This window comes from Muntiacus reevesi, chromosome 2, assembly GCF_963930625.1.
Source record: "Muntiacus reevesi chromosome 2, mMunRee1.1, whole genome shotgun sequence".
NCBI lineage: Eukaryota > Metazoa > Chordata > Mammalia > Artiodactyla > Cervidae > Muntiacus > Muntiacus reevesi.
Genome location: NC_089250.1, coordinates 251669617 through 251691232, shown reverse-complemented (window position 1 = coordinate 251691232; position 21616 = coordinate 251669617). Strand labels below are relative to the sequence as shown.

Sequence of the window (21616 nt, the reverse complement as noted above, 5' to 3'; positions counted from 1 at the left end):
TCTCCTGTATTGCAGGTGGATTCTTTACCACTGGTCTACTAGGGAAGCCCACAACAGAAAGTTTAGAAAACAAGAAAAATAAATCCACAGTACCACCACCAATCTGAAAAAGTTATTTTCATTTTGCTGAATTTCCTGTCAAATTTTTCATATGCAGATTTTACATTAAATCTGCCCTTTTCATATATCACAGATAATTTCCATTGCTAGACTACTGATAAATACTTTGTGATAATTAAGTTCCGTGAATTAAAATTGTTTTCTTACTACAAAAGTAATACTAACTGAAAAATATTAAAAAATAAAGCTGAACATTAAAAAAACAAAAACAAAAAAACTTTTAATCCCATGACCAGACTTAATCTCTGATGACAATTTGGTGGAGTATTCTTGTCCTTTTCAATGCATGAAACCCTACTTTTTTTAAATTAAAACATGATGCTTATTACATGTACTGTTTTATAACTTTAAAAAAAACTTAATCATATATATTTAAGGTGTTCCCATGTCCAAACCTCATGCTTTTCTCTTACACAGAGACACAGCATCTGTATCTCAATCAGACTCTTACTGGGCACCCAGAACTGTGCTGGATTCTGAACACAGTCCAAAGGAAACAGAAGCCTTGGACTATGCCCATGCAATTATAATGCTGTTCAGGAGATGACAGCAGACTTACAATTCAGGTTAGAACACACATTTTCCTTGAAATTCTGCTCTTGAATTCCATTTAGTTTTATTATCTGTATTCAGATTACTCTAGTCCAACAGTAGGTGTCATCAAATTAGGGGGACTTCATAAGTTTCAAGAGTATTACATCTGGTATTTCCCAAGAGTTTCATAAACTCGTATAACTTATCAGTGGTGCATCATTTTCACTTTATCTGAACATACTTGAGGTCAAATGAACTAACCTGCTAGGATTTCAAGACATCTACCACATCTTGAAATTAAGACTTTGCATTCACTTTAAAAGCTATTGCTCAAGTTCTTACAAGGAAGCAATCAAGTTTATTGCACTTGTCTTCTGTAAGCTCCAAATATTTTATAAACAATCACAAAAAATTACAATCTCTATGTTTTTCGTGTTTATTTCTAAGAAAATTTGTAAAACAAAACTAGAAAGTTTTCAAATTGTATCAAATATGATATAATTTTATGATATATATATATAATTTCACTCAAATTATATCAAATGTTATTTTCCTATATGTGTTTAGGTTTTGAAAACATGATTTTTAATAACTACCTTCATGGATTTTTCTGGCGTCAAATTTTCTAAAAAAACATTTTAATCAAAGATATCTTGGAAGATACTTATTTCTCCACTGATGCTGTTTAAAACTCTGACAACACCAAATGTCTCTCTTTTGTCTTATAAATGTAGCCTGGCTACATACTATTCATCTCTTCAGTGCAGCTACCTGCGCATATCTTTAACACCCTGCATTTATTACACTGCACTGCAACTGCCAATATACTAATACTCATCTATTTCCCTAATTTAAATGCAAGTTCCCTGAGGACAGAGACTGCAACTTAATTATCACTGTCTCCCTAGTATGTACACAGGTCTTGACATAGACCAGACATTCAACCTATATACTAAGAATTAAACACATTTTAACCACAACCTCTGTGGTTAATGATACTTACAAAAGGGTACAAACAGACCTCCTCATTCAAGTAAGGGATCGGTAAGTTGGCCAACATAGAGCAAGAGCACCCAGTAAAAGAGCTGTGATGTAGTCTGACAAATGTGGGATCACATTACATGTCTGAAATGATCAGAGTCTGCATCTGTTTACCTTGCAGGAAACGTCTGTAGCTGGTTGTTTGCAAGATGCAGGATGCGCAGGTGCGGATGCCCCACCAGGACGGGCACGCACTGGTCTGTCAGGAGGTTGTTGGTCAGGTAGAGCAGCTGCAGCGCACTCAGACTCTCCTCCCCAGCACAGGCAGATGGCAGAGACTCCAGACTATTTGCGGATGCATTCAAGTATCTGAGACTGACAGACACATGCAAACCATCATTTCCTTCATGGCTATTTGCTGCCTTCTGATGGGGAAACCATCATGCCATCTTAGTATGTAACAGTGCCTTTCCATGCTCCCAAACTGATAACAAAATGATTTCCTCCAGGGTGTTTTCTCTGCTTGACTCCATCCAGTTAAAGTTCCTTTTACTCAACTCATGCCAGTTAAGTTCCTGGGCTTCTGCACTGGCTTGATTCTAACCCAGCTTCACATTTTTTCTGTCTGTATGTCCACTGAAAGGATGCTGCTGAGTATCACATTCACAAGTATGTGAACTGTGAAGTCACCCTTTGGAAAAATTTTTGTCTGATTTTAATAGAATCATTTATTTAGCCAATCCCTCTACAATCCCCTAATAATGGGCATATTGGCTATTTCCAACTGTTTGTTATTACAAACATTGTAATGAATATATTTGACCCCATACCCAATTATTTCTTTAGGCTACATTCTCAGGAGCAGAAGCTGTGGAGTCAAAGGCTACATATATCTTTAAGAGTTTTATACATATACTGCCAAAATCAGCTCCAGAAAGGCTATAACAAACTATACTCCCACAAGAAAGATACAAAGAATGTGTTGGCTCATACCTTTGTCAACAATGAATATTATAATTCACTTTAACCTTCACCCATCTTAAAAGTAAAACATGGTATGATTTTAAAAATCTGCCTAGCACAGCGTTTGGTACATATAGAACATGCTCAATAAAAAGAGCTAATATATTATTAAACTTATGTGTTCTAAGTCATCCTCAAACTGTGTGATCTGTATGTCCAGTTAACTTTTAAGTTATTGAGGGTACTGTGTGTCTATATCTTTGTTATGTCCCAAATTCTCTGTGCAGAGATACTAGTAAATATTATTGACAGTTTGCTACAACCTCTAGGTAACTTCCTTACTGCAGATTCTAAGGCTGTAAACTAATTTTATTCAGATTTCATCAAAATGAAATGCATTGTAATGCATTACTAACAAATACTTGCTAACTAACAAATGTTACTGCCCTAAGACTCCATGTAAACTTTTCAAAGAGAAAATATCCTTCATGCATTTTTTAGAATTTCCAAAGATTTTTAGGAAAATCCAACCAAATATATCATTCATTAAGAGATGTATAAGCTGCCAAAAGCCTGGCATGCTGCAGTCCACGTAGTCACAAAGAGTCAGACACAACTGAGTGACTTAACAACAACAAAGCTGCCAAACAAAGAACAAGCCAGATGCTTGTGGGCTAAATGCTTTTTTGTATGTGTCCTGCAGCCTTGTGTTAATTACTACTGCTTCTCTCTGCTTTCTCCATGTCTAAATTGAAGACAATACTGCCTTCACCATATTGCAGAAGACTGTAATTAAAAACTAGTTTTCATTGAATGGTGACATACGTGTTAAATAAACGTGATTAGGTATTAAAATAGGAAGATTTACTATCTATTTGTTAATTTACAATGAGAAAGCAAGTAATACTTTTGGAACAATGTTGCATTTAAATGCACAGCTTTCAAAGCAGGGAGTAAAAAAGGCCTGCAGATAAAGAGTTTAACTTAATGATAGCTTGGCAACGCTAAAAGCAAAAACTAAATTAACTTCAGTGGTACCTCCTTTTCTCCTAAGGCAAAAGCTGAAAAGTGCCCAAAGAAGCTGTATCAGAACACTGCAGCCTCTCTTTGAAGATCATAACTGTATTCCTTTTCTGAGATGAAAGCCTGAACCTTCCCAAGCTCTTGAAACCTGTTTACAACATCGTAACTTCCCAAGTATTTGATGGTTATTTCACCTTTTGAGTTGAAGCTTTCTGCCTCCTAAGACAGTGTCATATTTTATTCCATACAAACTGCAAATAAGTCCACTCATAGCCGGACTATGAAGTAAACACTCTGTAAAGACAGTTTCAAAGGTCACTCCGATGATAAGTCCAGGTAATTTGCTTAGCCCATGGTCCTGCTCTTCTCAATAAAATCTATAGCACTTACTTTAAGGCCTTAGAGAAGAAAGTATCTGGCAGCCTGGTGAGCAGGTTATGCTGGACATCCAACACCTCCAGAGGGATGTGCTCCACCAGCGTGGGAAGGCTCTGCACGTGATTGTGTCCCACCATTAGTTTCCTAAGACTCAAGCTACTAAGGATTCTAAGGGGATAGAGCACAAAGAAACACCACCACCAACAACAAAAAAAACAGGCTTAAATCTCTCTTCCTGAATCTGCCCTTGGCTATCTAACTAAAATCAGTAAACGTACAGAAATGTGTTCTAGACAGTATCATCACCGACAGGTGCCTGAGCCAAGAAAGCAGCCACAACCATATGTTTACCCACCACCCACCAGGAAGTCATTCAGGTCATTCTGGGGAAAGATGAACTAATGAAAGCACACAGCCCCAAATACAAAAAGCCCCAAACAAAAAAAGCAATTTGTGCCATAAATCAATTTAGATTTTAAGTCTAGACAGCATCGAAAATTCAGTGAATTTATTAACATGAATAAAATCGATTATAATAAATTAATTAAAAAATTTATTGTAACAAAAACTATGACTTATTCAGTTCTTAAAATGTGCCAGGCCATTTAACGATTAGGTTAGAAGGGTTAAGTGACTTTGGTTTGCCAAAGATCTCACATCACACGTAGTAAATGGTACAGTCAGGATTTGGATTAAGGATTGACTCCAATGCTATGTTCATATCTACTATGTACAAAGCCTTCCATATACTTTTAAAGATTCCACTAGGTAATGACCTCACATTACACAACTTGGTACCACCCCTCACCCCCCAATGTCTGTATATTTCCTCTCCACATACAGAAACCCCACCATCTTATAAAGGTCAATTCAAACAGGTATTCTCCACACAGCATCCCCTAATTATTCAAAGTTCTGAATTTTTAAGGCATGTTATTTATACAGTGCAGTGGCCAAAAGTGAGGCTCTAGAGTAAGAATGACTACATTTAAACACCAGTTTCTATCACTTCCTAGTTAAGTGCAACATTGGACAAACTATCTAACCACTCTAAGCTTTAGTTTCCTTATTTGTAAGATGATGATAACAGCACCTATAAAATAAGGTTAACACAGGATTAAATAAGATAATGAAAGTAAAGTTCTTAGAACATTGCCCAGCTCATAACAAATCACTCAATACAAATGTTCTATTATCACTAACAAGTCACTGACCTCTGCCAGCAACTCTTGTTACATTGTATCACAGTTATCTCTGCACAGGTCACCCTTACTATCTGCTTACTAAGTTCCTTGCCGGCCAAGACTAGGCCTGACGTGTTACTGTATTCCTTACAGTACTCATGCTGCCCTGCACGCAACAGATACTCAATGTTTATCAAACAGATGAATCAAAGCATCCTTGACAGGCAACCCAAATATAGGAAAATTATTTAATTAAACACATACATAATATATTTATTAACACATGAATACCTCATGGGAACCTCTGTCAGGAGATTATAGCTCACGTCTAATATTTCTATCTTCTTTGCTTCACAGGCCCAGTCAGGGACACACTCCAGCAGGTTTCTGCAGAAAAGAAATAATTAAAGGGTATCACTTTGGATGAGGAGGAACTCACACTGTTTCACCAGTCTCTAACACATCTGCCCCTGTGCTCCCTGAGGGCAGAAGCACAATCCCCAGGGCACCCCTGGTGTGCTGCCTGGAATACAGTAGATGCCCAATGAACGTCGCTGACAGAAAGGTGGAGAGAGAGAAAGCAGCACACACATGTGTGATACTGGAGCAACTGTGCTGCTGGCTCAATGAGGATATGAAGGCCTTTAGCACTAAAAGCACACATGTGGCGGGATGGGACAGGAGAGGGGAGGAAGCCTTAAAGGAAGATGGGGCACCATAGACATATCTTCAAAGCTGAGGAGGATATCCCCAGGTGATGACTGGGGGAGAAGAGAAGTGAATTCTGGGGGAAAAGAACGAAAGGAATAAAAGTGAGGAAGCAAGAACAAAATGTAACGAGTCAGGGGAAAGTGCCAGATCATTTAGAATGTGAATTCAAATCTTCAGTAGAGTACTGGCCAGATCTTCAGTCACAGGAATTTTATTTTATTTAGCTTCCCTAAGCCTCAAAGTCTCTACTGATGGATGGATCAGTACGACGAGGCAGAGTGAAGTGAATGCTGCAAGAGAAATGCAGATGCTGCTCTGACTACACAGTGAAGGAAGTCCTTCAAGGCAAGTCCCCTAAGAAATATGACAGCTGTGGTAGAATATTGCACAATGTCCTGAGGTGTGGCAGGCATGTCAAGTAAGAGGTGATAACATGCGCTAGAGCACAGAGGCAAGAAAAGAATAATAAGTAGTTTGGTGATGCTGGAGAGGCAAATACGGAGCAGAGTGAGAAGAAATAAGGCTGGAAAGACTTAATCATGTCTCGGAGGCTGTGACCTTATCCTGCAAGTGTAGGGGGATCACTGAAGGGTTTGTGAGCAGCAAGGAGACAATGTCAGTTTTGCACTTTAAAGAGCTCACTCTGAATACACAAGAGGTCTCACTGAGGTGGCTGTATTAGTAAAAGGAAGCATAATCAAGAAGCTGTGAGACAATTTTATCCCAAAAGGAAATGATAACAGCCTCAATGAGTAGTGGTACACCTGGAAGGGAAGGGAAAGGAGTCAGAAACACTTAGGAGGCAAAAATTAAAATGACTTAGAGATTGAGTAAACATGTGAGTAGAGCACAGAGAAGAATCAAAAGTGACGTTTAGGCTTTAGCCTAGATGACCAGAGAGCAAATCCTATCCAGAGAAAGGACTGAGAAGCTCCAAATGAGGTTAAGAATCATGAATTTCAGTGGTGTCCATCTTGAGCTGATCATTTCACAATAACACCAAAAGCTGAAACAGAAAACAAGACAAACTAGTTAAAGTGCTGGTGGAGGGGTGGATAATAAATCTCATTTTGCAATATCTGAGGTATTTGAAGACACGCAGGAGGAAACATCTATTATGAAATTGGACACACAGGTCTGAGGCTGAAAAAAGGGAGTCTGAACTGGTGCTCTGAGTGATGCTGACACTGAAGTGTAGTGAGATCCTGGGAGTAAATGAGATTGTGTCAAATGAGAAATGCAGTGGCCAAGGACAGACCCTGAGACAAGTTACCTTTAAAGGACTGGTTAAGGAAGAGTACAGAAGACAGAAGAAATGGTCAGAGGGGCATGAAAAAAATCAGACTGTATCAGCCAGCCAAGAAAACAGCATGTCTGAATAAAAGAGAGCAAGGTGAACAGTGTCAATACAGAAAAGTTCCACAAGAGGAGGTCTAAAGCCAGCTGTCATGGGGTGAACAATTGGGAACAGGAAAATGTGCCAAGAAATACAGATAATTCTTGAGAAATGTGGACAAACAAAGGGATGAGCAAGATGAAGGAACAGAATAGTAGCTAGAAGGGGTGCAAGATAATGGGAATGTTTATTTGTTAAGACAAGAGATATAAATGTGCATAGAGACCAAGAAAGACACTGAACACATGTGAAAGAAGAGAAGGAGGGGTGACTAACAGAGCAAGGTTCAGGGCAGTGGGAGTAGATGTGATCAAAGGCACAGATGGCTGGGCTGGCTTGGAATAAAGGAAAGCTGAGAATGCATATGGATCTATGTGAATTTTAGCATGGGGGTAGGAAGCTAAGGGAGATCACCCATGATGACCTCTATTTTCTCAGTCACATGGGAAGCTGAGCTCCAGAGCAGAGGACATAAGATGGGGAGGGGTCGATAGAAGCCAAGCAATTTGGAACAGATTTGAGGACCCTGGAAAGAACTGACAAAAGAAGAAACTCCAGATGAGGCTGGAAACTGTGAATTTAGGGTGGGTCCACATGATTTTCTTCAGTAATGATCAAGTTCAGTGTGGAAGGTAAATCTTCATCCTGAACCATACAGGGGTTTTGCTGACAGGAAGATGACAGAAAGAAATGGATGGAAGAATCTAGAACAACAGCTTAATAATAATAGTGATAAAGTCACAACAACAAAAGGAAACCTGGCTATCATGGCTAACATTTCTTGAGAGACTATTTTATGGAGGTACTAGGCTACATATGTTGCATTTATTGTCTCAATTAAACTTTGCGGCAACTCTGACAATATAGGACTCCGTCCACTGCCCATTCCACATGCTGCTACCACTCTATACTCACTGCCCTCTTACTGCTTGTCCGATTGTCAAGATAAGCTAGATTGTAAAACTCAGCCACTGACTCCTGAATGCCTGACATAGTGTTAAAAATGAATGAAGGAAAGAAAGCAAACCTCGTTTATGTTTATTCTTGACCACTGACAGAAGAAATAAAATCCCAAATATAATTAACATCGCTCTGCAAATCAGATTGACATGGCTCACAAGAGTAAGAGAATAACATCTTAAGTCACTCAAAACCAAGAATTATCTGATTCCAATTGGAAAAATCAATGCCCATGGAAGGGAAATATGTCTTTGTTTGCAACTCATTATAAATCCACAAACTATAACAATGAGTAATTCAGAGGCACCTTTCCTTTAACTAGATCAGTTCAGTTTAGTTGCTCAGTCATGTCTGACTCTTTGCCACCCCATGGACTGCAGCACGCCAGGCTTCCCTGTCTATCACCAACTTCCAGAGCTTGCTCAAACTCATATCCATAGAGTCGGTGATGTCATCCAACCATCTCATCCTCTGTCATCTCGTTCTCCTGCCTTCAATCTTTCCTAGCTTCAGGGTCTTTTTCAATGAGTCAGTTCTTCGCATCAGGTGGCCAAAGTACTGGAGCTTCAGCTTCAGTACTTCAACTAGATAGTACGGCCATTAAACATACTCTTTTAGCAAACCTTCTGCCTTTCTCTACGTCATCTAAATATTTCAACATATTGGGATTTCCTATACCTCAAAACTGCCAGAGTGCCAACAGATATCTCTTAAGTATAGGAATCAAACAACAACCACTCTAATGAGACACACTCACCGGGAGAGTTCTAGAGACGTGAGCAGACTGGGTACTGGATAGACATTCACTGTTGTCAATCCTAATCAGAGAACAGATTGGTGTTAATGACATTCTCCAAAGAAGAATGTAACTCAGAGGAAACATGGAGGAAAATCGATACAAATTTGTGTCATCTACTGAGATGAACTAACGATTAAAAACTAATAAGTAGGGACTTCCCCGGCAGTCCCATGGTTAAGACTTTGTCTTCCAATGCAGGGCACACAGGTTTGATCTGTGATTGGGAAGCAAAGATAGCACATGCCTTATGGCCAAAAAATCAAAACATAAAACAGAAGCAATACTGTAATAAATTCAATAAAAGACATCCCTGATGACCAGGGACTTCTGTGAAGCTGAAAGTTGAGTTCTTTACTCTTAAGGTGTCAAAACCTCAAGTGTTGGTATGAATTCTTCTAGGTTGTAGAATTTAAGGATTCTGTGAACAGAACAATTCTTTTGCTCTGTTCTGTGATAGAAAGGTATTACCTAAATTTGCATTTCTTTGACTGACACTTAGTGAAATTGAGTATCTTTTCCTTTCTTCTGTAGACACAGAAAAGCAGTTACAATTGACCCTTGAACAATGTGGGGGTTACAGGCACTGACCCTCTGAGCAGTTGAAAATCCATACAAAACTTTATAGATAGTGTTTTATATATATATACAGGTACACACACACATACATGTGTATGTATGTACATATATACATACATATATGTAAATACTACAATACTACACAATCTATGATTGGTTGAATCCACAGATACAGAATCATGAAAACAGAGGACTGACTGCAAAGTTACACACAGATTTTTGTCTAAAGGGTTTGTCTGAGGTGCCCCTAAACCCTGCATTATTCAAGGACCAATTGTATTTACTACTGAAAAAACTCCATGTTTAAGTACACCTGTACAGGGAATTTCCTGGTGGTCCAGTGATTGGAATCCAGTGTTTTCACTGTCATGACTCCAGTTCAATCACAGATCAGGAAACTAAGATCCCCCAAGTCCCATGGCATGGCCAAACAAAACAAACAAAAAGCAGACCTGTGCATTTAAAACCTATGTTTTCCAAGAGTCAACTGTATAACTTCTTCAGTAAAGAATTCTCTATAAACAGAATGACCTCAACAAATAAGAGGCCTTTTACATTGAAAAACTTCCTGGGGCAAATAAATCACTATTGAAGTGAAGGGCTTCTCATTCTGGAACTAAGGCAGCACAAGGTTTTACACTAGGGACTGGTAATCTTCTGTAAAGGGCTAAGCATTTAGTAACATTTGGCCTTTGCAGGCCATGTGGTTTCTCTCAAAACTACTCAATCATTTTGCCACTGTAGCAGGAGAGTGGTTAATATGCAAACGAATGTGGGTGTGTTCCCATCAAACTTTATTCAATTAAATTTGAATTTCATATGACTTCCCCATGTCAAAATTATTCTTCCTTTGATTTTTTAAAAACCCAACCATTAAAAAACATAAAAACCCATTCCTCAAGGGCCACACAAAACGAGATGTAGGCCAGATTTAGCCCCTGGGCTGCAGCTGGCCAACCCATGTTGCAAGACTATTACTAATATTCTCTTTTAAACATGCTTGCCCACCCTAACATCCTGGCATTTTGCAAAATGCCTCTGATTATTATAACGTTCATTTAGTGGAGCTCAAATAATCCTGCAATGTCTTTTTATGCATATCTCAACCACTGAAACGCTGACTGCAAATTAAAGCTAGGTCTTCGTGAACCTCAAACTCCACTTGGCAGAGTGACTGAAAAACACCTCAGATGCCACTGTTCTTGGACAGCTCGGACAGGAGCTACAAGAGGAAACACACGAGGCTGGGTAGAGAACTCACTGTTCGAATTGGCGTAGAGAGTTCGAAGGGAGAAGCCACTGAGCGTCAGCTCCCTCAGCTGGTTCCGCTCACAATGCAGCTGCTCCAAGTTGCACAAGGAGCTAAGATCTAAGTCAGTCAGCTGATTGTCCCGCAAATCCATGTGGGTGATGTATTTATTTCCCTCCAGATTCTCAATAATCATGGTTTTTAGATGGTTCATCCTTAATATTCAGAAATAAGAAAATCATTAGAAATAAAGTCTACTAAGTGTGCTTACCAAAAGAAAAAAACAGGAGAAATATGTTCCTCTTGTCTCTTTCCTAAACAACTTAAGAATTTTACTCCTTGCCTCATTTTGCAAGGTACTAAGTAAATAACCACAGATAGCTGTACCTTGGGTTCTTTGTTTACAAGCTAAGTTAGAGACTGTGCAGATTGGCAAATACATGTACAAATTAAATAAAGAGAAAGGAAAGGGGACCATGTCCATAAACAGTTAGTCTAAAACGTGCATCCAAATACCTAATAAGGTTAGGCAGGGATGAAGGAATGAAACAAAGATATGAGAAGATGAGCATAACCTTTGGGGCTGATAGTGGCAGGAGGGTCACAGAGTAAGTACCACATAAGAGCAAGAGGAAACAGCCACACTGCCTCTCACTGCTCTGCCTACTCTCCAGCGCCAAGATTCCCATTACATTAATTAAGGGAGAAGAAAACAGTCTGTATCTACACAGAATAGTTTAAGGGCAAGTAAAAGCAAATGATGACTTCTTTGGTGTTTTCTATACAGGTATATGATTTAATGCACACAGGCCTGTTCTCATTTTCCTATTCTTCAATAAATTTTTGTTACCATGTCTTTATGAGGGATATCAATGGCTTAGTGTAAATGACAGAACATTCAGTATGTGTGTTTTACTATCTTCATTTAGGAAAAGATTACGAATAAATAAATAATTTTAAAAAGGAATAAAACTCTCATTAAAAAATATTACTGGTAAAACTGGTAACATTTCAATTCTAATACCACAGATATCAAGAAGAAACCCAATGATTCAACAGAAAAATGGTCAAGTTTATTATGGAAAAATACAAACCACCAATAAGCATACAAAAAGATAATCAACCTCATTCATAATAAATGCTGATTAAAATGATGAAATACTATTTTCTACCTACTACACTAACAAGGAAAAAGACTGCTAAAATCCGAACATTGATAAGGATGAAAGGAAATGGGAATTCTCATAAAAGGTTGCTAGGAAGGTAAGTCAGAACAACCTTCATCTCTACCACATGGTACACCTACCTCATTCATAAATCTCTCTGCCATTAAGTGAAAAATGAAGCTTTACTACAGCTTTAAAAACATACATTGTTATAAAATCCTAATGGTTTCAAGAGTCTTTATTTTTAAAAAGAAAATGTAAAGGAACATCAGAGGTCAGGCAAAAAGAAAGTGCAGTGAACAATGACCAAAACAGACTTCTCCGGTGATGCAGTGGATAAGTATCTACCTGCCAATGCAGAGGGCACAAGTTCGATTCCTGTTCTGGGACACATGACACAGAGCAGCTAAGCCCGTGCACCACAACTACTAAGCTGGTGCTCTAGGGCCCACGGGCCACAACTACTGAGCCCACATGCTGCAACTACTGAAGCCCATGTGCCTAAAACTTGTGCTCTGCAACAACAGGAGCCTCTGCATGCCGCAACTAGAGAAAGCCCACAAGCAGCAGTGAAGACTCAGTGCAATCAAAAATGAAAAAGAATGACCTCACCTCAAATCCACATGTTTGACATGGCTCATCCGGTTCAGCACCCCCAGGTTTAGCACTTCTACTCGGTTTCCGGCCATAAACACTTTATCTAACATAGTGAGTTTCTCATAAACCTCGGGAATTTGACTAAAGTTGTTGAAGGAAATTCCCAGGGAGGAAAGCTGTTGCAGATTTCCCAGTTCTTCAGGTAAAGTAGTCAGGAAGTTGCCATCAAGACAGAGGGTCTGAAGACTGCAAGAAGAGAACAACACAAAACAAAACTCCTTGATGAAACGTTTTAATTGGGATGGATAGAACTAGAATTATGGAATTTTACTTGTCACTAATTTATTATGAGTCCAATATGATTAAGTGCCCTCAGTCTATCTATAGAGACTTATTAAGATGACTTAAATACAGAGGGTCCCTCTAACATCAAAGGTAGTCAGAGTCTCCGTGGTTAAAACGAGGGACTAGTCTCTTCTGTAGGCAAGTAACTGCTACTGACTAGAATTCTCATAATTACATTATCTATTTCACTGCAAGAGCTCACGGAACTACCTTCATTCCAAATGCCAGACAAGTTCCTTACAATGCAAACAAAAGAAAACACAAACCCAGTAAAAATCAGGCACTTACTTCAGCAGACTGCCAATCTGACTGGGCAGGTTGTGGAATCCATTACAGGAAAGGTTGAGCTCAGTGAGGGTAGGAATTTCACATAACAATACAGGAAATGACCCAAGCTTATTATGGGACAAGTTCAGTCCCTTCAGCTGAGAAAATCTAAAAAGCAAAGGCACATTATATTACTGAATGAAAAGTGATGTCATAAATGTCCATCAAAGAATTTGTTCTGCATGTATTTACTGAACACTCAGTATGTGTCAAACAGTGTGTGTGGCACAGACACTAGGATGACTAATGCCCAGTCTGAGCTACCAAAGAAACCAGGTCTGGTGAGATGGTAGTTGTTCTCTCTTCTCCTCAGAAAGGCAGAAACTCTTGAAAAACTCACAATGGTACAATTATTTTCTATCAAGTTAAATCAATACCATTATTGATATGCTTCAAATAATTTCCTTTATGAAATTTCTACATGCAATATACAAAAGCCTTACAATTAATCAATTCATGGACACAGGACTAGCTAGCAAACCTGTGGATCAAATCTCATTACAAGCAATTTCTCTTTTTGTAGATGACCGAGCCAGTTAGTTAAAAAATACATAGGTGACATGCAGTTTTACTGTAATGTGATGATACATAACACAAAACAGTAATTTTTAACACTTCAAATTTTTGTAGAAGTATCTACATAATGTCTCACTGAGAGATAGTATCATCATAAATTGGATCCTAAAGAGTCACTCCTGTAATTCTACTTAAGAGTATTATACTTCATCATTATACTACTGCAAGATGGTAAGGCTAAGGTGGTGATCTCCACAATGATGAACCATATCATCTGCTTCTAGACTTGAATCTATGGTACCCCTCTCTAACATTTCTCTTCGAAAATTTCAACTTTTGACTTCCAAATATCCTGACTTTGAGTACTGATTGTTCCTTTGGTTTGGCACCTTGACTTCCAATTTCCTAAGCCAGCCCTCAAATAAGACTAATCCTATTTTCATAAATATTAGAAGTCCACTTCCTTAAAAATTATAGCTTGTTTTTATTTATAAACATCAATATTATTAAAATAACTATCTCATTACTACAGAGGCTTATGTTTGAAAACTTTGCAAAACATTTCAGATGAGGTAAAAATCATACATTTTTTGAAAATTATGAAATACTAGTTACTAAGTATGTAAAATATGCCATTTCAATGTACATTTAGCTTTTTGATTACCATGTAGTTTGAACGCTTTAACTTTCAACTTCTCCCCTCCCCACAAGAAGCCAAATTACTTACACCATATATTTATTCACGTCTACCCATTTTTTAAAGAAAGGAAAGAGGTGAAGTTGGTGGAGGGTGGGAATGGGGAATATATTCTAACAAAGGAGATGGAAAAATATATGGGTCATTGTCCCTTAGGACTGAAATGGTTCCTTTATTAGGAGAGAGAGGTTTCATCGCTGACAAAGGGCTTGTGAGTTAGCAGTAGCAGATGCAAAGGAAAGATAAAAGCCCTAACCTGGGAGTGGAATTCTTGAAATTTGGCCTATTTCCTTTAAGCTATTTAAGTCTGAAACTTTTGATTTAAAAACTTCTCAAATATGGACTCTCTCTGTTTACCCTGGCTGCAGATCACACTCCACCGTCAATGACTTATAGAAAAAGAAGATTATCCAGATCAAGGGCAGCTCGATGCTGCCTCCATGTCAGAAACTTTACATCTATCATACCTTGTACAGAGGGGGGAGGGGGAGTGGGAAAACTGAACAAAAATTCTTACTTCTTCAAAAGGGAGGGGAAATTTTCTAATATGTACACAATGGGTAAACATGCTTATCTACAGATATTGACTACAATCAGATTTTAGTAAGTTGGTCTGGAAACCTGTGCCCCACATACTTGTAGAAAGTGTCAAGGCCCCCTGGTCTTTCTAACTGCATGAAGTTGTGTCGCAAGTTGAGGTAGGTGATATCTTGACTGTAGAAGAGATGCTCAGGAACCTCCTCAAGGCTGTGACACGAGAGGTCGACGGTACTGATGCGCTGGGACACCACCTGGACGAGGTCACAGAGAAGAGCCATCTGAGCCAGCGCTGAATGTCTCCCACCCAGCGGAGGATGGAACAGCACTGACACAACAAGGAACCGATTAAAAAGATGGGGAAGACAAGAAAGGTCACAAGATCTGAGTATTCATTTATAAGAAGCAGTGAATTTTAACTTTTTCCCCAAAACCGTTAAGATGCTTGAAAAACAGAAAGGTATAAGCTAGTAAAGTGTAAAGTGTCTACAAGTTAAAAAAAAAAATCATAAAGATGGAAAGTTAGTAACAGCTTACACAGGAAGTAAAGTTAAGATGATTCCAAGTTAACTGTTCAAAACATTAGGAGGAATGTGATACTAAAAGACCTTTTAATATGGCCTTTTGCAGCCACACAAGCTCCTAACTTGCGCAGTTTCTTCATCTGTCGTGAGGAAAATTAAAAAACCAAGTATGCAGCACTGCTGCTTAGCATGCAAAAGATGCTCAAAAAAATATTAATTTCTCTTTACAAGGGCAGAAGAATGGAGAAGTTGTTTAAAATTGAAACTAGATTTATTCATAGCAGATTTTATTACTATCACAAATACAGAAATAACACCGAAACAAGGTTTATATTGCTATAATAGTATACTAACAAAACATGGGCTATGAAAACGGATCTTAAAAAAAAACAACAAAAGTCATTCATGTTTTGGTGGCATGTCATTATACTGAAACAATCTTTAATGCAACTACCTAGCCCCATAAAAAAAACTGTTTAAATCCTGAAAAGATGGCTAAGAAGACAAGAGAATTTGGAAAATGAAATATAATTTAAGAGCAATTCATCTTTAAAGGCTGGGCTAAATACAGACAGAAGCATCAGACTATGAGTTAGGGGACAGCTCCATCTATCACGGACCACCACAGTGGGGGGAGAATCATGTGAACCTCACTGTGTCTCTATTCCTTCAAGCCCCTACCTTCCTCACAGAGTTGGTACCTGAAAACACTTTTGTAAGCGGTCTGCACTGTGCCAATATAAATAAAAAGTTAAGGACCTGGGAGAATTCCATTTCATTCACTATGTATTCAGAAAAGCCTGGAGTGATGTACATAAGAATTATAATTCAATCTCTTTGGAGTAAGTTCAGTTTCAAAATATCTTTCTGTGGGTTTCTCTGTTCTCATCTCCCCATGAGGACGTCTGACAGCTTTTCACCTTGGAAGCTTGCCGCTGCCACCTCTGGTACTCAGCCAAAGTCTCAAAGCTGACAAGATAGGTCTGCGCTTGGGCTCCTGCTGAGCTGAATGCAAGGGAGTACTGACGTCGCTTCACTTCTTCTACCTGAAGAAGCGGGGAGAAAACCAGAACCAATTAAAAAGAACAATCCCAATCTAAAAAATCACAGGACAACAACAAAGACAAAAAACTCAAGTTTTTTAAGTAGGCAAAACATCTGAAAAGATATTTCTCCAAAGACAGAGGAATGACCAATAAGCACATGATACAATGTTCTACATCATTGAGTGTGTGCTCAGTCGTGTCTGACTCTTTGTGACCCTGTGGACTGTAGCCCGCCAGGCTCCTCTGTCCTTGGAATTTTCTAGGCAAGAATACTGGAGTAGGTTGCCATTTCCTACGCTAGGGGATCTTCCCAACCCAGGGATCGAACCTGCCTCTCTTGTGTCTCCTGCATTGGGAGGCAGATTCTTTACCACTGCACCACCTGGGAAGACCTCTATGTCATTATTTACTAGATAAATGCTAATCAAAACCACAAGGTACCACCTCACATCCGCTAGGATGGTTAAAATAAAAAACACAGATAATAACAAGTGTTGGGTAACAAGCATTAGCAGGGATGCAGGGAAACTGAATCTGGGAATGTAATATGGTAGTCACTTTGAAAAATAGTTGGGGAGTTCCTCAAAAGGTTAAACATACAGTAACCATGTAACCCAGCAATTCCATTCCTAGGTATATACCCAAGAAAAAAATGCATCCACACAGAAAGTTTCTGTGAATTACAGCAGCATTATTCATAATAGGAAAAAGTAGAAACAGCCTCTATGTTCATCAACAGGTAAATGTATAAACAAAATGTAGTACATCATACAATACTACTCAGCCATGAATGAGAATAAAACACTGATACACACTACAACCCACACGAACCTTGAAAACATTACACTAAGTGAAATAAGCCAGTCACAAAGAACCATACATTGTATGATTCCATTTATATGAACTGTCCAGAATGAGCAAATCTGCAGAGACAGAAAGTAGATTAATGGATGCCTGGGGCTAGAGAAGGAATGGGGAGATGAAGGTTAAGTAGCACAGGGTTTCTTTTCAAAGGGTCATGGACGTATTCTAAAATCGATTATGGTGACGGTTGCCCAACTCTGTGAATTTACTAAAAGCCACTGAGTTGTATACTTTAAATGGGTTAACCGTACAGTATGTGAATTTCATCTCAATAAAGCTGTTTAGAAAAAACCAAAGGGGGAATTCTCTAGTGGTGCAGTGGTTAGGATTCTGTGCTTCCACTGCAGGGGGGTTTCAGAACAGGAGAGTCTGCAGGCCCACAAGGTAAGAGCCAAAGTTTCCACTTCAAAGGTAAGACTGCTTCAAGCCTTTCCGCCTCCACTGTGGTACACTGGAGATAGCTGTCCACCTGCCTGCAAGGAGTACCCTGGCCTCCTTTTTGGACTCACCCCCTCTCTTACTTTCGAAGTGATGGGCTAGAAGCCATTTCTGACCCTGTCCAGCACAAACGTGCAGCAGAATGAAGAACAGGGAACATGCAGACCCAAAGGTTATTACTAAACTAGCAGAGTCATAACCTGACTTCACACTCTCTGGATCTACTAGATTTTAAAGGAGATGATCTTCCTCAATAGGTCCTTTTGAAGGTTCTTTGGATACCAGCCCCCTAATTCAACCAATAGTGGCTTCTCACCTACAGATTCCTTGACCAGGCTAATGCATACTACTCCAGTAGGTGACCACTTCCTCCCCAGATGAGAAGGAACCCGGTGGTCCACTGACAGCCCATCCTCCAGTGACGTCTGTTGGCCTCTCCAGGTGGCCCCACCAGACATGAGAATCCACCCACCCACCCAATGGCTCATGTTCCCTCTCAACCCAATTGGGTCACATACTAACAAACCCAAGGAATACACAAGAATCCCAACACATGAGTTAGGTTCTGTGGTCTATCAATCACCAAAGCAGCCTATCTCATCCTCAAGACTTCTGGTCAGAAGGCAGGATACCAGTGTACTATGTCCCCCTTTCTGCAGGGAACGTGAATCAGGATTCCGTGGGTTCTTTTGAAACCTCTTTCACTGGGCTTGAGGAAAGAGTCAGAACTTCCTCCAGTCCCATTTGGGGTGATGGTAGGGATTCATAGCACAACAACAGCTTTCTTCAACAACCCAGCCTATATACCATTGATGAAGATGAAGTCTTTTTATAGTTATGGAACCACTTACATCTTTGTCTGACATCTCACTTCTGTATGTCATAGCTACTGAATCTTGATGAGTCAGCTGGAAACTTCCAAGTTATAAATCATTAGACTTCTGGTGCCAAGTAAAGACTGAACCAAATGGCAGAAACACAAAATACTTTTAAACAAGTAAGAATCATATTAAGAAGATCCAATAAAATTAAATAATATTCACAACATTCAATTGTGATGCTTACAACTAAGCTATTTTTATCAGTAATAAATCACCACAATTCAATGAGTCTGTGTCAAAATAAAGGACTTTGTTGAAATGAAGAACAGGCATTATTGATTGCTTTAGAATAACCTTTTCTTCTAAATATTTTTATGGGATGTTTGACACAGAAAAATAGTCATATAATGTCAAATTCTGAGAAAGGCTTGTAAATCTTCCACTAGAAGTTAATTTGTCAACTTCTGAGTAATTTTGTTAGTTTTGCAATATGTATGTTGAGACTACATGGTAATACATGTAAAATGTTCCTCTCATCAGTTTGCAGTGAGCCTCCTTATCCCTATTAATGCTTTTGCACATTAATGTCTTTCTCAGGAGGCAAGTTTTACTGGGTTATAATTTACATTAAATTTGTGATTTTTTTTTTAATTCATAAACTGTAAGTGAACAATTTGACAAGATGGAACAAACATAGTTGGACAACGCATCACCCACAAAACGTCCCTCATGCTGTTTTGCAGCCAATCCCCTTCTTCCATATCATGGCACAACCACTGGTCTCTTTTCTATGACTACAGTTTTTTCTTTTCAATTTCACGTAAATTGAATTATACAATAAATAGACTTTTACATCTGGCTTTTTCCACTGAATGTTTTGAGACGCACCCTTTTCCCTGTGTGTATCAGCAGCTCACGCCTTTTCACTGCTCAGTGGCGCGGTGAATACAGCACATGTGGATACAGCAGGTCTGTTTTATCAATTCACCACTCAGTGAACACTGAGCTGCTTCCAGTCTGAGTCAATTATAACCAAAGTTGCTATGAACATTCACTTATACTTTTTGTAAATATTTGTGTTCATTTCTCAGTATCTTAGAGAAATGCTCAGTTTTCTGATAAGCAGATTTTTAACTATAAGAAACAAAAAAAACAGGTTTTCCAAAGTGACTGTTCCCAGTCGCTTCCCAACTTTGCCAAAATAGGTTATTTGTCTATTACCAAGTTGTAAATGTTCTTTATGTAGTCTTGACACAAGTCCTATGTTGCATACAAACTTTCATGTACTTTGTATGCTGTTAATATAACCATACCAATTTTCTTTTGGTTACTATTTGACTCGTGTGATTTTTCTATCATTTCATATTCAGCCTTCTATTAGGTGTGTCTCCTATAAACAGTAAGTAGTACAAAATATTTGGATTTATAACTTACCATGCTAATTATTTTGCTCCTTTTTCTCAATCCTTTACCTGCCTTCTTTTAGCATTACAGAATTTATATTCTTTTTTCCCACTCTACTTATAGTAGTGATCCTTAAAATTTTTAAGTTAGTACTTGACCATTTTTCTAACAAAACGTAAAGCTATTTGGGGGTGGCTCAGAGGGTAAAGTGTCTGTCTGCAATGCAGGAGACCTGGATTCGATCCCTGGGTTGGGAAGATCCCCTGGAGAACGAAATGGCAACCCACTCTGGTACTCTTGCCTGGAAAATCCTATGGACGGAGAAGCCTGGTAGGCTACAGTCCATGGGGGTCGCAAAGAGTCGACACGACTGAGCGAATTCACTTTCACTTTCTTTCTTTCCTCTTATCCAAAGACTGTATCACACGTTCCTCATTGAACACATCACCACATCCTGACTGCTGTTCAGGAGTTTGAGCTTTAGTTGTTGAAATTTATATTTTAAAAAAAAAAAAATTTAAATCTTTTTACAATCAGTATTAAATTTACTACCATATTTTATCAGTGTTAGCACTCATCATCTATTCTTATATCTTATACCTTCCTTTTGAATTTACTTTCCTTTGTTGTTTTCTTCTTTTTTTCCCTGTTTATTTGGAGAGGTGTTGTTTTTTAGACATACATCTTTAGTAGTTCTTTCAGTGAGGATATATGCCAGCTCATTAGTTTTATGTTGGTTTTTTTTTTCCCCTTCAGCTGTGCAGCATGGCTTGCAGGACCTTAGTTCCCTGACCAGGGACTGAACCCAGTGAAAGCACCAAGTCCTAGCTACTGGACCACCAGTAAGTCCCTCATTAGTTTTTAAATGTCTGAAAATGTTCTATTTTGCCTTGATTCTCACAAAGTAATTCAACTGGATATAAAATACAGGTTGACACTTATTTTCTCTCAGTAATTTTGCAAATACTGTTCTGTACACATTGTTGATGAAAAGAAAGCTGTTGTCAGCCTGTCAATTATTTACAGGTTCTTTTCTCTCTTATAACTTCCAATAAACAGTAGCATTATCTGTTTCCAATCATCTATCACTCTGATGACTTCGAACTGCTTTTCCTATCATGGGGAATTCTCTCGTACAAATGCAAAAAATGCAGGTCTCTCTCGTTGCCTGATAGGAGTTTATGAGCACTCCAGACTCAATTTCAGTCTAACGGGGGAAAAGGAGAAATAGGAAAGAATCTGTTTTGGTGGAAGATGCTAAGTTTCCAAAGGCAGGCCTCTCTGGCTGCTTGATAGGAGTTTATGAGCACTCCAGACTCAATTTCAGTCTAATGGGAGAAAAGGAGAAATAGGAAAGAATCAGTTTTGGTGCTGGATGCTAAGTTTCCAAAGGCAGCCTAGTTTCCAAAAGGAGCCACTACTTCTAGTTTCCAAAGGCAGCTGCTAATGGCAGCAGCCCC

General features: G+C 38.8%; 1 protein-coding gene across 1 annotated transcript in view; it reads right to left on the bottom strand.

The window, feature by feature from the left end:
- The window catches only part of PHLPP2 (PH domain and leucine rich repeat protein phosphatase 2), a 59327-nt gene that overhangs the window by 12695 nt on the left and 25016 nt on the right, over positions 1–21616 (bottom strand). The window contains exons 5-13 of the mRNA XM_065925698.1: positions 16504–16629; positions 15159–15313; positions 13271–13417; positions 12653–12883; positions 10887–11089; positions 9008–9068; positions 5475–5570; positions 4012–4167; positions 1810–2010 (exon numbers count right to left, since the gene is read on the bottom strand). Coding sequence (XP_065781770.1) covers positions 1810–2010; positions 4012–4167; positions 5475–5570; positions 9008–9068; positions 10887–11089; positions 12653–12883; positions 13271–13417; positions 15159–15313; positions 16504–16629 — 1376 coding nt within the window. The remainder of the gene's footprint in view (positions 1–1809; positions 2011–4011; positions 4168–5474; positions 5571–9007; positions 9069–10886; positions 11090–12652; positions 12884–13270; positions 13418–15158; positions 15314–16503; positions 16630–21616) is intronic.